This window comes from Ursus arctos, unplaced genomic scaffold (genome assembly GCF_023065955.2).
Source record: "Ursus arctos isolate Adak ecotype North America unplaced genomic scaffold, UrsArc2.0 scaffold_1, whole genome shotgun sequence".
Lineage (NCBI taxonomy): Eukaryota > Metazoa > Chordata > Mammalia > Carnivora > Ursidae > Ursus > Ursus arctos.
The window spans coordinates 20,097,362-20,113,394 of record NW_026622763.1 but is presented as its reverse complement, the minus strand read 5'-3'; the positions used below and the strand labels follow the sequence as shown (position 1 = coordinate 20,113,394).

The following is a 16,033-nucleotide window of genomic DNA, read 5'->3' as shown; positions in this document are numbered from 1 at the left end:
GCCATCAGGGAAATTCAAATCAAAACCACACTGAGATACCACCTTACGCCAGTTAGAATGGCAAAAATAGACAAGGCAAGAAACAACAATTGTTGGAGAGGATGTGGAGAAAGGGGATCCCTCCTACATTGTTGGTGGGAATGCAAGTTAGTACAGCCACTCTGGAAAACAGTGTGGAGGTCCCTTAAAAAGTTAAAAATTGAGCTACTCTATGATGATCCAGCCATTGCACCACTGGGTATTTACCCCAAAGATACAGACATAGTGAAGAGAAGGGCCATATGCACCCCAATGTTCATAGCAGCAATGTCCACAATAGCTAAATCGTGGAAGGAGCCGAGATGCCCTTCAACAGATGACTGGATTAAGAAGTTGTGGTCCATATATACAATGGAATATTACTCAGCTATCAGAAAGAACGAATTCTCAACATTTGCTACAACATGGACGGCACTGGAGGAGATAATGCTAAGTGAAATAAGTCAAGCAGAGAAAGACAACTATCATATGATTTCTCTCATCTATGGAACATAAGAACTAGGAAGATCGGTAGGGGGAGAAAGGGATAAAGAAGGGGGGGTAATCAGAAGGGGGAATGAAACATGAGAGACTATGGACTATGAGAAACAAACTGAGGGCCTCAGAGGGGAGGGGGGTGGGGGAATGGTATAGACCGGTGATGGGTAGTAAGGAGGGCACGTATTGCATGGTGCACTGGGTGTTATATGCAACTAATAAATCATCGAGCTTTACATCGGAAACCGGGGATATACGGTATGGTGACTAACATAATATAATAAAAAATCATTAATTAAATTTAAAAAATAAATTAAAAAAAAGAAATGAAAAAAAAGAAATATGTTGCATTTCTATGCACCAATAACAAACTAGCAGAAAGAGAAATTAAGAAAACAATCCCATTCATAATAACACCGATAAGAATAAAATACCCAGGAATAAGTTTAACCAAGGAGGTGAAAGACCTGTACTCTGAAAACCATAAGACATTGATAAAAGAAATTGAAGATAACACAAATAAATGGAAAGATGCTCACAGATTAGAACTGATATTATTAAAATGTCTATACTACCCAAAACAATCTACAGATTCAGTGCAATCCCTATTAATATACCTATAGCACTGTTCACAGCACTAAAATGAACAATCCTAAAATTTGTATGGTACCAAAAAATATGCCAAACAGCCAAAGCAATCTTGAGAAAAGTAAAGCTGGAGGTATCACATTCCTAGATTTCAAACTATAGTACAAAGCTATAGTCATCAAAGAGTATGGCACTGGCACAAAAACAGACACATATATCAATGGAACAGAACAGAGATCCTAGAAATAAACCCAAGGTTATATGGTCAATTAATCTACAACAAAGGAGAAAACAAGATACAATGGGGGAAAGAGGGTGTCTTCAATATATGCTGCTGGACAAACACGACAGCTACTTGAAAAAGAATACAGATGGACTGCTTTCTTACACCACAGGCAAAAAATAAATGCAAAATGGATTAAAGACCTAAATGTGGGACCTGAAACTATAAAAATCCTAGAAGAAAACATAGGCAGTAATCTCTTTAACATCAGCCTTAGCAACATTTTTCCAGATATTTTTCCTCAGACAAGGGAAACAAAAGCAAAAATAAACTATTGGGACTACACCGAAAAAAAGCTTTAACACAGCAAAGGAAACCATCAACAAAACAAAAAGGCAGCCTACTGAATAGAAGACATTTGCAAATGACGTCTCTGATAAGAGGTTACTATTCAAAAATATATAAAGAATTTATACAACTCAACACCCCCAAAAAACCTGATTAAAACAGGCAGAGGACCTGAACAGATATTTTTCCAAAAACATACAAATGACCAACAGATACATGAAAAGATGCTCAACATCACTAATCATTAGGAAAATGCAAATCAAAGCCACAGTAAGATATCATCTCACACCTGTCAGAATGGCTACTATCAAAAAGACAAGAAATAACAAGTGTTAGCAAGGATGTGGCTAGAAGGAACCTTTGTGCACTGTGGTGGGAATGTAAATTGGTGCAACCATTATGGAAAACAGTACAGAGGTTCCTCAAAAAAATCAAAAATAGAACTATCATATGATTCAGTAATTCTACTTCTGGGTATTGACCCAAAGAAAATGAAAACCTTAATTTTTAAAAAAAAAAAAAAAAGAAAAAGAAAAACCTTATTAAAAAAAGATATATGCACTTCCATGTTTGTCGCAGCATTATTTGCAATAGCCACGACATGGAAGCAACCTAAATGTCCACTGATAGATGAGTGGGTAAAGACAATGTGGTATACACACAATGGAATATTTCTCAGCCAAAAAAAGAATGAAATTTTGCCATCTAGGGCAACATGGGTGGACCTAGAAGGAATTGTGCTAAATGGAACAAGTCAGACAGAGGAAGACAAATATTATATGATTTTACTTATATGTAGACTCTAAAAAAGAAAAGAACAAAATATAGAGTCATAAATGCAGAGAACAAACTGGTGGTTGCCAGAGGGAGGTGAGGGGATGGGCAAAACAGGTGAAGGGGATTAAGAGGTACGAACTTCTAGTTATAAAATAAGTCATGGCGGGGGGCCGCCTGGGTGGCTCAGTGGGTTAAGCAGCTGCCTTCAGCTCAGGTCATGATCCCAGGGTCCTGGGATCCAGCCCCTAGCTGGGCTTTCTGTTCAGAAGGGAGTCTGCTTCTCCCTCTCCCTCTGATCTCTTTCACTCTTGCTCTCTCTCAAATAAATAAGATCTTTAAAAAATTAAAAAATAAGTCATGGGGATAATAGTACAGCATAGAGAATATAATCAGTAATATTGTAATAAAGTTACACAGTGATAGATGGTAACTGCACTTAACGTGGTAAGCATTTCATAACATGAAAGTTGAATCACTGTGTCATACACAATATTGTTTCATCTATATTTAGAATTTTTAAAAATTTAAGAATTAAGTGAGTTAGTGTATGTAAAACACTGACAATGCTTAGCACACTGTAAGCACCATATAAAGAAAGGTTTGTTAGAATCACTTTCACAGTACTTTCATTTCTTCACTGTCACTCACTTCTCAGCCAATTCTGACCCCATCACGTTACCATAAACAGTGTTTACTAAGAATACCAATGACCTCTATGTTGCTAAATCCAACAAATATTTTTCAGTCATCATCTTAAAGTCTATGCAGCAGTTGACAATCAATGTTAATATTCTCTTCTTGTGACATTCTCTTTTCTTGTCCAGGACTTCGATTACCACCTACCTTTCCTGTCTTACCCATCTTTATCAATAGCCCACACCTCTATTCTATGCTGCAGACCCCACGAGGCCAGGGATTACCTGGACATCCCCCCTTGGATGTCTCAAAAGCATCTCATGCGTACTACCTCCAAACCTGACCATGATCTTTCTTTCTCTACCCCCTCAGCTTGAATATTCTATTTTTTCAGTCCCTCTTCACCTGGCTGGCCCTAGATTTCAGTTGAAGCATCACTTCCTCAGGGAACCCTGAGGAGAATGCCCTCGAAGAAACCCTCATAGAATCTCCCTACTTTCAGAAGGAAGGTAAGCTACACAAGAGCAAGGGATGTCTGTCTTCTCACGACTGTATCCCATGACTAAATGAGGCAGCCTCCAGAGTCCTTTTGTTTTCATTGGGGTCTCTCTGCACTCTTGAACGAGTATTAACTGTGCCACTTTGTGCCAGGCTGACATACTTAGTTAAAACATGACAGAGTGCAAAGAAATCTAGCAGTAGAGACGGTAATCCAGTCCCCAAATTACTTTCAATTGCGATAAAAGGCTTATGGATCACACTATTTTTTTTTTAAAGCCTAACAGGGTGATTTGCCCCTTGAACAACCAACTAGTACTATGCACATCCTGAAATAATGCAATGGGTCCAGGTAATCAGCGCAATTGTGTGGGGTTTCTACCCTTGTGTTTACACTTCATCTACCGCTTGGGCGGTGGTACCCAATCCTACCTTAGCAAGTCAACTGCTTTTAACCCAGCACTCCTGTGACCCCAATACACAGAGAGCAGTTTGCGAAGATGTCTCCCGTAACCGCAGGCAGCTACAATGCCGCTGGGGAGTGTGGAGGCGGGAAAGTCCGAGGGACGAAAAGCCGACGCCTGACCTTGGGTGGGTGTTTTAGTGAACAGTCTGCATTTAAAGCCAGTAGGGGTAAATAAGGCTGAAAAGAGAACGGCCCAAAAGTCACAGCCAAGATAAAAGGGAAAAACGACAGAAGTCCGTTGCACGCCTACTGGAATTCAGGCACCTAGCCCCTCAGAGCCAGTCCCGCGAGACTATAACAAATTCCCAGGGATTCCCTCAAACTCCAAGTAAACGCCTGTAAGGGCGGAGCAAGAGGAGATGACGGCGCAGGGCCGCTCGCCTTACAGCGCTCCGGAATCTCAGTTCTCGCGATCTTTCCCGAGCCGGCCCTCCACGGGGAGTCCGAGCGCGTGTGCTGGCTGGAGTGCCGGGAGGGCGGAGACTGTGTGGCACAGAGAAGCCCCTTTGCCTGTCCTACGGAAGCCTGCGAGGAAGGGTGGTGACCGCTGCCCCGTCCTATTGTCCCGATGCCCAGCGCCAGCGCAAGCCGCAAGAGTCAGGAGAAGCCGCGGGAGATCATGGACGCGGCGGAAGTGGGTGTCCTCCTTCCCTGGGCCTGGGAGGACAGACCCCCTGGGCCGCACCGACCTGAGGGAGGGAGTAGGGTGAGGGGGGGCCCTGCCTCCGGCTCCGTGTTGGCATTTGGCTTGCAGGCCGCGGGCCTGGGGCCGGGATGCCCAGAGCCCTCACTGGGCTTCCAGGGCCCTTGCGCGACCAGCGTGGCCAGACCCACTTTGGATCTCATTTCTCACAGGGGCGCTTGGGAGGCCTAGCGTAACAGAAGCGTGTCCCGGGGTGGGGTAGACGTGGAGCACCGACTGTCCCGGAAGTAGGAGCGGCGGGGTCACACTTTTAGGCACGTCCATCATGTAATCCGCCCCCTGCTCCTCGCCCCGTAAAATTTTAATGTCCACTAGTAATCGATTTTTTTCTCAGCTCTTGCGTACCTAATGTTTTTGCAAGTAATGACAGTACTTAGTAAAACGATCTGCCGGTATGTTTAATGACCTTTTACCATGCGACAGTTTTAAAGAACGCTTGCTATTTTTATCTACTTTCTCACTTCTAGTGACCCAGTAAGGTAGGTAGGGAAGTTTGCAGAGCAAGCATTTGAGATGAAGTGATTCAAAATCATGTGGGTAATTCATAATACCCAGGGGTCCTTCAGTGCTTTTCAGAAATGAAAGTTTGAAGCCGTCCTACAACTTAGTGTGCTGTAAAATAACCAGGGCTTAATCCCTACCCAGCTCCTAATTTTTCTCTTGAGGAATTAGGATTTTGTGATAAACTACATAAGGAATGGGTCATCTTAATAATATTAGATGGAATAAAAATTGCTGAAATATGAACAGTACTGATAAGTGACCCTGTATTCATACGCTGTAATCTATGCTGGCCTCATGCTGCATTGTGTGACTGTATCTTTCTACTAGGGCTCGGTTATCTTTGTCTTTAGGTGTATTTTTTTTTTAATTTGAAAAAAAAATTGTTCAGTATTCACCTTAACTTTGGTTTATTTTGGTATAAACACAAACTCCAGTATCTGCCAGATCTAATGGAAAGGATTCCAGCAGATAGCTATAGAGTGACAGAAACTAATTGCTTCCTGTATGTTTTAAAGTACCTTGTAAAATCTAAGGAAATTATCTTCACTTATTCTTTATCTAATTATATAACATGTGCTCCCTTGCAGATAGCATAGGTCTAAATAATAAGATAGACACTGTGGTGGAATTATGTCATTTTATAGCTAGAAGGATCTGAAGATATCATTTTAGAAGTAAAGTGAGATTAAAATAAAAGGCCACTTATCTATTCAGTAAGTATAATTTGTTGTTAACAGTCTATACCATAGATCTTCTGTTTCCTGCTCCTGAATTTAAAATGTAACAAGAAATTAGATATTGTCCATTTCCAACAGCTTGCAACCCTGTATGCTGAAGGTAGTTTTAGAAAAAGGAAGCTGGTGAATTTTTTTTCCTTTTACAAAGTTGTAGCTTATATCCAACATCTCAGATTTCTAAAAATTGAGGACATCTGGTGCTCAGAAAGCTTACCCAAAAATGTTGGTTCTCTTTGAACATCTCTTCCTGTAATAGGAAGTTAATAAAACTGTGATACTTCATCCTACTCCCTTCGCAGAGGAAATTTATATCCCTGCTTTGAAGTCATTTAATGTTCTTTTTGAAGAAGGTAGTTAAGATGTGTTGTATATGTGTGAAATTTTTATATTTGAGTGCTGTTATATATGGTATATCCATCTAGGACTGGTCATCTTCAAAACAAAAGAAACTTTTTCTGTATACAGGTAAATGATATGGCAAATTTCCATGCTTTAAAATTACTGACTCTCTAAAGTAATAAAATGGTCCTGAAAGTTAAAATGAATTCATTTTTATATTCTGTTATCTGTATGTATGTGTATACTGTGCTATTCTTGTCTAAATAAAAAGTCATAATCCAAAACCGTTTTTTTGTAGGATTATGCTAAAGAAAGATACGGAGTATCTTCAATGATACAATCACAGGAAAAACCAGGTTAGTAGCTGTATGATAATAAAGCCTTTTTTTTTTCTTTCTAATTCCAGGAAAGCTCTTCATGAAGTTAATTAAGTTTGGCATAACTCTGAAGGCATAACTCTGAAAAGGTTAAATGAATAACCCAAGCAGACGCCATAACCCTGCATAATCATTGTCAGTCTAGGGTTACTACTCTAGGAAGGGAAGACAAATACATTAAAGAGTATACTTAAAATGGTAAATTATATTAAAAAGATAAGGTACAAGATTTAACTAAGATTTAGCTCTAGCCTAGGAGATAAGGAAGAGTGGTTAATATTAACTGCCTTCATTATATACGACCATTTTGCATGTTTTATGAAGCCACCTCCTTTCTTTTTCCCCCTTGACTTTATTATATTTCTTTGAAATTGACTTGTCACATGCTGTTTCTCTCAGACCTGTAAGTTTTCTATTTCTATTTATTTCTTCCTTTTGTTTGTATTTTTATATATTTGTATATATATTTCAAGCAGATTTATCTTACTCTCAACTATTTAACAATCACTTGTCTTTTTGTAAACACCCCGAATCATTCAAATATTGGTACAACTGCAGACCTTTAAGTTCTGGCCCATTGGAAGTACTAAGTACTTTTCTTTTCTTTTCTTTTCTTTCTTTCCTTCTTTCCTTCTTTTCTTCTTTCCTTCTGATTTAGAAGCCTGCCTGTGAATTTTATGCTTTGGAAATAAACCTCCAGGTCAGTTTTATTGTACTTTGGGATTTGATTTATTGCACTGCCACAAAATCACTTTTACTTCCCAACTTTCTTGGGAAAATGTACGATATAAGACAAATGGTTTGCTAAAAATAAACTATTTCCAAAAGCAAAGATAGTGGAGCAAAATAATTTATTATAAAATGGAATATAAACAGTATAGTATAGAAGATGACATTCCCCTGCCAGGACAAGCAGGAGAGGTGATTGAGACTTTTTTCCAGCTTCAGTATCTTCCTGAATTGGACTTCCTTAAACTATAACAAAGAAGCTCACCGGAGTTTCAATCTTTTACATGAGCCCCAATCACCTATTGGGGTATTGTTCCATTTGGCTGACAAAACCAGACTACTGTCTTCCACTTATAATTTCTTCTCACGGGGTGGAGGGGAGGGGAATAAACTATGTATGTCATCTGATTACAGTAATATAACAGGAAAATTCTGCCTTTGGTTTATTTCTGCTAAAATTCTAATATTTGGTTCAGCACAAGGTTTCCTTCACATGTGCTTCCATTTCTCCAAATTCCTTTGTTCTAATGCTAGTGACTTAAAAGTGTGTAAGAGGCAGATTTTCAAACTGAAAACCTGCTGCCCCTGATCATTGTCTCAGCAGTCATACTAGTGAGAGTGTGCCATGTGCCTCAAATATCTGTGGATGTGTTGAAGGTTAAGAACCCCTATGCTAATTAGTTGGAATGCCACACAAAAGAAGGAATGATACTTTCTGTTTTCAGAAGTAGTATTAAGGGGCACCTGGGTGGCTCAGTCGGTTAAATGTCTGCCTTGGGCTCAGGTCATGATCTCCAGGTCCTGGATCAAACCCTGAACCCCATACGGCATCAGGCTTTTTGCTCAACAGGGAGTCTGCATCTCCCTCTCCCTCTTCCTCTCTCTCGGTGATCTCTCTCTTTCAAATAAATAAAATCTTTTTTTTAAGTACTATTAAAATTACTGTAATCATGCCACTTATTTATAAGCTCATTCTTTTAGATTTATGTTACTCTGTTTCATTTGGTTTTGAGTTTTGACTGACTAGTTAATAAGTCATTTGCTTTTTCAGGCTTGGCATTTTCAGATTTGTCTTTTAAAATTTTATGCTCCTTCATCTGTCTTCTTTTTCACACTTTCTTTTGCCTGAGTTTACACAGCAGATTTGGAAATTGGCTTAATTTATAAGGTCTTTTTGGCAATGTTCTGTAGGAATTTTCTTGTGAAACCTCATGGCTTAAAAATTCCTCATTCTTTGTCTTTGTTTCTGGCAATGAGAACCGTGGTGTTCTATAAATCAGATTCTCTCTAAGCTGCATCTTTGCTTCAAGAGACAAGTTATAAATACATTTAGCAAAGTAGGTAAAATAGATTTATAATTTGATTTCATTATAATATCCTCCCAAAGGTATTTTTAGTAATAGTAACTAGGTTTTGCTGAACGTGATATTGACAGATTTCGTTACAATTAGGTAATGTAACTCTTGAAAATAGAGATCTTTTATTACTTATGATGTTATGATGTCATGTCTATTACTGTGTTTTTAATTAATAGTTAAATTTTTCTTTGATATTCAAATTATTGCATATTTCAAATAATAAAATGATTTCTGGATCATGATTGCCTTATATCAGTATCTTGACATAATAGTTGTTTTGTCACAGGTTTCCTGTGTGGGGATTTCTGGATAAATACAGTACTTTGTTATTAGCATTGGGGGGCTCACTTACAGCCCAAAAGGGAATTTATTGGCTCACATAACTATAGGAAACAAAGTGTAAGATAGTACGTAGCATAATTGAATTTAGAGGCTCAAGCAGCATCTACACTTTCTGTCTTCACTTTTTGCCTCCGCTTCCCTTAGGTTATTGGCCTTATTCTCTCATCCTGCCATCTCAGGTACTGGGAAAGGTAGTGGCTGAAGCCCAGGCCTACACCATCTCATCTCAGAAACCCCAGGGAGGAGAGCTTCATTCCCATGTCTCTATAGTAAGTCCCACGGGAGAACTTTGATTAGCTCATTTTGAGTAACATGCCTTCCCTGGATCATTCTCTCTGTCCTGGTGCCATGACTATCCAGGCCTGGCAGAAAATCCTCCCGTGTGGTCGACTTCTGTATACTGTGACAGGCAAGGGAAAATTCCATGTCCATTTAGGCAAAGGCAGGTGAAGACAGGCTGTATTTGGCCCTATAAGTCATTGAAGTATTCAAGAGATTTGCATTCTGAAACTATCCCTTTGACTCCAATGTAGACTGAATTAGGGGATCAGGGGAGTGCCAGTTATAAGGCTGTTGCTGTAGTTTGGGCAAACTAAATGGTACTTTGGTTTGAGATGGTGGCAATGAAGATGAAAGAATTGGATAGATTTTAGAGATGTTCTTAGTATAATTCATAAAACATGAAGCAAATTGCATATGGAGAATTTTAGAAAAGAAGGTGTCGTCAGAGATTGAAAGTTACTTAGGATAATACCAAGTACTTATGCTAGCTGTTAAACCAAAATAATTATGACTTTGTAAATTCTGAATTACAAAATTGTTTTACTTATTTGCTGCAGATCGAGTTTTGGTTCGGGTTAGTGACTTGACAGTACACAAAGCTGATGAAGTTGTTTGGGTGCGTGCAAGGATTCATACAAGTAGAGCTAAAGGTAAGATTGATTTCATGATTACAGCCCTTCTGGTAAGGACTCTGAATTTTTTGTTTTGCAAATTCCTCACAGACTAAAATATCATTAAAAACAAAAGAAAAACATCTATTTTCTTTCTTAAATCATAGTGAAGCTTAATCCATGGTTAATTAATTTTAGGTTCTTACAGGGCATCCTTGGGGTGTGTGGATGGCTCAGTTGGTTAAATTCCGACTCTTGACCTCAGCTAAAGCCTTGATCTCTGGGTCGTGAGTTCAAGCCCCATGTTGGGTTCCATCGTGGGTGTAGAGGTTCTTAAAAACAAAAACAAAAGACATCCTTAAAAATAATTTGACCTTAAAGACTCAGCCTAAGTCTAAGACTTTAAGGTACTTTTCTAGCATCTCTCAAAAGTTTAGAGTTGTTTTTTGTTTTTTTGAGTGAGTAGGGAGAGGGAGAGAGAGAATCCCAAGCGTCTCCACACTGAGTGCAAAGCCCAACACGGGGCTCTGTCTCAGAACCCTGAGATCATGACCCGAGCTGAAGTAAAAAATGGGACACTTAACTGACCAAGCCACCCAGATACCCCAAACGTTTAATTTTTTTAAGTGAAGAGAATGTTTGAGAAGCTTTTCATATGTTAATAGTCTTATATTTGTAATATTTAAATAGCCAAGAGAGGTGACAAAGAAATAAGGCTAAGTTCACGTTGTCCAGTATAGTAACCACTGGCTACATTTAACTATTGAAATTGAAATTGAAATTCAGTAGTTCAAGTAACTAGCTGTATTTTGAGTGCTTAATAGCCACAATGGCTAGTGGCTCCCAAATACAGCACAAATATAGAATATTTTGCCACTGTAGAAAATTCTGTCAGAAAGGACTAAGAATTTAGCATTAACAACAAAGAAGAAGGAGTAGGGCGGTTTAGACAGGCCTAGCCTGATAGGCAATAGACAATAGAAAATTGTCCTAGCCTAATGTTCAAAATTGTCTAAAAATATTGACACTTAACATTAGTTTATAATTTTATACTTTTCACACACTTTTTCACATTTGATATTCCCTACAAATTTGTGAAGTAGGCAGAACAGGCTTTGTTATTCCACTTTGTAAATAAGGATACTGACGCTTGAAATGATAAAGCCACTCGCCCAAGAGCTCATAGTATTGGTAGAATATGAACAGAACGTGGTAGTTTTCTAAGACAGTTAGTCTCCCCAGCAGAGCTAATTACTTCTGTAATATCTAATACATTCTGTGTTACATTTCTTACTTGTTCTAAAATGTTTATTATAGAATTAATGTATGCCATCTTATATATCTCTCTCATTTACATATACTTATATCTCACTCTCAGGATCACTACAACTAAAAGTTTGTCTGTTCTTCCAATATACTCCCCCCAAATAGCTGAATACTGTTGGACTTTGAGAAAACTGGTGGAGTTTTAATTTTTTCAAAAATGTTGATTTGCCTTTCTGAAAATTTGGGCCATTTACTCTACTAAAAGATAATCACATTGTATTGTAATCCTTCATTTAGTTGTCTTCCTTCCATTAGACTGAGAGCCTCTGTATGTTTCCTAAACATAGTTATTTAGCAAATTAAAAGATACAATGCATGCTGCATGTAGGCCTGAACCAAGAATAGTTCCCTTTGCACCCATCCCCCAGATGGAACAATTTGAGTATCAATAAGGATAACTGCAGGGGCATCGGGTGGCTCAGTGGATTAAGCATCTGCCTTGAGCTCAGGTCATGATTCCAGTGTCCTGGGATTGAGCCTCACATCGGGCTCCCTCTCAGCAGGAACCTGCTTCTCCCTCTCCTCCCCGCTCATTCTCTCTTCTCGCTCTCTCTCTCTTTCTCTCAAATAATAAATAAATAAAATCTTTAAAATAAAATAAGGATAACTGCAATGAAATATATCAGATATTTTTAAATCCATAGATTTATAATAATGTTAAGACAGGCAACAAAACCTGGTTGGTCACTGATGAAACAAGCTCATCATTTTGAAAACTGGTAAATAAAGAGAAAGTACCATTTCTGTGTGAATTGTATATTCACTGGCTAACCAAATGGTAGATAGGGGGAAGTTGCTGGACAAGTATTCCAGCTAATAAAATGAAAAAAAGCATGTTAGAACTTCATCATTTTGCCCCTAGTAAATTACCCAGGCATTCATCACCAGTGACTGCTAATGACACAATAGAGAGACAACCAGAAATATTTTATGTCTATTCATGAAAGAACTCAACACCACCCAATGCAGTAATCTTGCCCAAAAGAATTGTACCTGAATCTCATGCAGCCTTTAGATCTAACCACCAACTTATAGGAAAAACATAGGATAGAGGAATATGTTAAGTAACAATGAGGATGCAATCAGCAAAATCTAGACTATAGGAAACTACTGGGCAAAAATGACCTCGTCTCTTCTACAAATAAATTGAAAAGGGAGGGGTGGACTTAAGAATTTTATCTCTCAACAGTCATTTATTTGGATCAGAATTTAAATATATAGTTAAATGAAGGAAGGAAGGACACTTGAGACTCTTCGAAATTTGAACATTGGCTGGATGATGTTAAAAAATGTTCTTTTTAAGTTGAGATAATAGTACTGTGGTAACGTTATTTTTAAAAAGATCTTATCTCTTCAGAATCCATATTGAATTATGTATGGATGAGATAATGGCTGAAATTTGCTTCACAGTATACAGGAATCGAGGGATATGAGGATTGGGATAAAGCTGAAACAAGAATGGCCATGAGTTGATAATTATTGAAGTACATGGGGATTGTAGGTAAACATTGGTATCATTTACAAATAATGATCTTTTTGTCCTTTTCTTTCAAATGTTTATCTCATTTTTTGTTTCTCTTTGCAATGATTAGTAGATTCTCCAGTACTACGGGGATTTCCTCAATGAAGAATTTTTCAGACAGCAGAGATTTAAACTCCTGATGAGTTATTTCATGACTTTGGGTGTTCTGCATAAAATGTCATTAGAAAACAATGCCAAAGTTTAAAGACTAGATTAAAAGAAGTTTTTTCTAGTCCAAATTTTCTGTTATCAGGAATAGGTGTTAAATTTTACTTGACCTTTTTCCATCAGTTTTTTTCCCTCAAAATATAATTGTGTTGAGTGTATTTATATAGAGGTTCATATACTATTCTCTCTGCTTTTGTGTTTTTTGAAATTTTCCATATAATAAAAAATTAAAATGCAGTTGATCCTCTTTATTGATGGATTGTGTATTTGCAAATTCTCCTTGCTAAAATGTAGTTGTAACCCCAAAATCAATACTTGCAGCACTTTCACTGTCATTCACAGAAATGCCAGGCATGCACATGTGCGGAGAGGCAAGAAACTTGAGTCACCCAATGCACAGGGTCCCAGCTGAGGTCAGACAGTGAAGCTCTGCCTTCTTGTATCAGCTCTGATGAACAAGTGTTCTTTCACAATCTATTTAATGCCACATTCTTCACACTTGTATGCTTTTTGTTGGTGAAATGGCTGTTTACAGTGGCCACCAAGCATAGAGCTAAAGTACTTTCTGGTGTTCCTAAGTGCAAGAAGGCTTACGCCTTGCAGAGAAAATACATGTGTTAGATAAGCTTCATTCAAGCATGACTTACAGTGCTGTTGGCCATGAGTTCAATGTTAACGAATCAACAATATATATTAAATAGTGTGCCTTCAAACAAAAACACCTACAAAACACCTGTGTATTGATGGACTGATGAAAATATTGTGACCAGAGGCTCACAGGAACTTAACCTTGTATTTCCCTAGGAGCAATGGTTCGATGTTTGCAAATTCATTGTTCCTGCTGACTTTATAGAACATAACTACTACAAATAACAAGAATCAACTCTTTGTAATTGTAATGATTTATACTAGTTGGAATTCTTAATGTTGAGCCATTTTTGAATTCTTGGAATAAACTGAATTTGGCAAAGGTGTGGGTAGTATTCTTTTAGTATAGTACTAGGTTAAGGTTCACTGTTTTTTTCCTTGGAATTTTGCATTAATCTTGTTTTCATAATTTTTTTGGGAAAATCCTATGATTTTGTTTTTAAGTTTGTATATAAGTGTCTGTCTGTGTTTAAGCTGCAAGTTACCCAAGTAATACATTAATATCTTTACATGAATTTTTCAGAGAATACAGAAGTGATACTTTCTTTTTTCTTCTCTACATCTATCCTCTGCCTTAGCCTTTCTGTTCTTAATAATTTGTTTAGTGTCTTTCCAAAAATCTTTCTTTTTAAGGCACGTTGCACGCATTCATATATACAGGTTTTTATTTGTTTTGTGTGACTTTTAACTTATTTTACGTAGATGATAGAGTATTTTACATGTTACTCTGCAACTTTTAAAATTTTCAATTAACAGTGTTTCTTGGAGATCTTTCCATGATACTAGTCACAGATCTACATAAGTCAGTATTTCTCCAGGGTAGATATCTAGAAGTGAAATTGCTGGATTGAAGGGCATACATATACATATTTAAAATTTCACCAGATTATCCTCCAAAAAAACTGCTCAGTTAATACTCCCAAAAGTATGTGACAGTACCACTTTCTCTGTATTGTTACCAATAATAATCATCCGCACTTCTCAAAGTAGATTGTCTAAAGAAATAAATAAAATCTTATGGTTTGAATTTGCAAAACCCTGATTGCTGCTACTCCCTTCTTCCTTATATAGGAATAATAGCTAGTAAATATGACTGACTTGGAAGCATTCAGGTGCCTTAACTCCAAAAATAGTAACACACTGAAACTGGACTTGGAAATAACCCATGCTGGCAATTTCAAGTAGAGCAAAGCTCTGAAAAACCACGAATAAGGAAATGGGAGTGTCAAAATCATAGTGTCAGAAGTATGACAACTAGAATCCTGTTATGTCAAAAAAAACAAAAACAACTTTTAATAACATATTCTTAAGGGTAGTATTTCATACATTTTTAAAAAGTAAATCAGATTTCTTACTAGGTTTGTATATTCTATCCCTAAAATCAAGTGGTGTATAGAGGAGCAAGAAGAAATTTTTAACTCTTAATGATACGCTTAAAATTCATTTCTTTAGATTGTGAAAGCTTATGCTCTTACGCCTGCATATTGAAAGAGTAATTGAAATATCTGTGACTCCTTTCAAATTTTATATATACTACATTGAAGCCAGAAAATACTTCTCCTTCAATATTATTCTTTCTGAAAACTTACTTACACTTCCAAAATAGCTAGTTTATTTTGGTTGTCAGATAGTTTAAAAGCTCACGAACTTATGTTCGTGCAAGAATATTTCGGGGGAATAACAATTGGAAAGTGCTTTAAAACATTCGGGTCTTTGCTGTTTTATTTGGTAATGAATTAACATAAATGATAAAGGAAAATGTTAATGTTGGGTATTAGGAAGTTAAGGAACATTATCTAACTGATGAATTCAGGAGCTTGGCAAGCTAAAAGACAGTAGGAGGAGATGAAAACATAAGATTGCCTCACAACTTGGATAACGTAGTTCTCCCACAAAAGCCCACTTTATTACTGAGCTATCACTATAATGGAGATGAGGGTGAGCCTTTTTGTCCTGACTATGACTATGTTTGCACCAGGTGCTATAAAAAGTATCAAACTTCACATTTTTCTAAAACAGGACTCTTGTGTAAACTTAAGAAATAAACTGCCTCTTCTAAAAACTTAACCAAAATGCAACACAAATTCTTAACTGTTAAGGAGCTAAATTTAAAATATCTATAAGTAGCAAATTATTCAGCTTTTTTGAACGTTGACTTTATGTTCCTTTCTATAAACTCTCTCCCAGTTGGCGGGTTCCAAGAAGAAAGACAAGTAATATTTAGCAGTTGATTAGTCTGTCTTATAAAGTTCCAATACTAACTTACACAGGGTGAGAAATTACATATTTGCTTCTTAGAATAAAAGGTAATATGTAGATCTAGTAAAAATTAAAA

At 37.4% G+C, this 16,033-nt stretch overlaps 1 protein-coding gene and 1 long non-coding RNA gene across 3 annotated transcripts in view; one reads left to right on the top strand and one right to left on the bottom strand.

Moving 5' to 3' along the window:
* LOC130544445 (uncharacterized) overlaps window positions 1-4,496 on the bottom strand; it is a 160,011-nt gene extending 155,515 nt beyond the window's left edge. The window contains exon 1 of the long non-coding RNA XR_008960734.1: window positions 4,019-4,496. This is a non-coding gene — a long non-coding RNA (uncharacterized LOC130544445). The remainder of the gene's footprint in view (window positions 1-4,018) is intronic.
* Window positions 4,460-16,033, top strand: part of DARS1 (aspartyl-tRNA synthetase 1) — a 58,046-nt gene continuing 46,472 nt past the window's right edge. The window contains exons 1-3 of one of the 2 annotated variants that reach the window (XM_026510069.4): window positions 4,460-4,686; window positions 6,634-6,691; window positions 9,981-10,073. In XM_026510069.4, the coding sequence (XP_026365854.1) occupies window positions 4,621-4,686; window positions 6,634-6,691; window positions 9,981-10,073 (217 nt within the window). In that variant the 5' untranslated portion in view covers window positions 4,460-4,620. Of the gene's footprint in view, window positions 4,687-6,633; window positions 6,692-7,370; window positions 7,413-9,980; window positions 10,074-16,033 lie in introns of those variants that run through there. The other variant, XM_048214541.2, reaches the window with a different exon arrangement.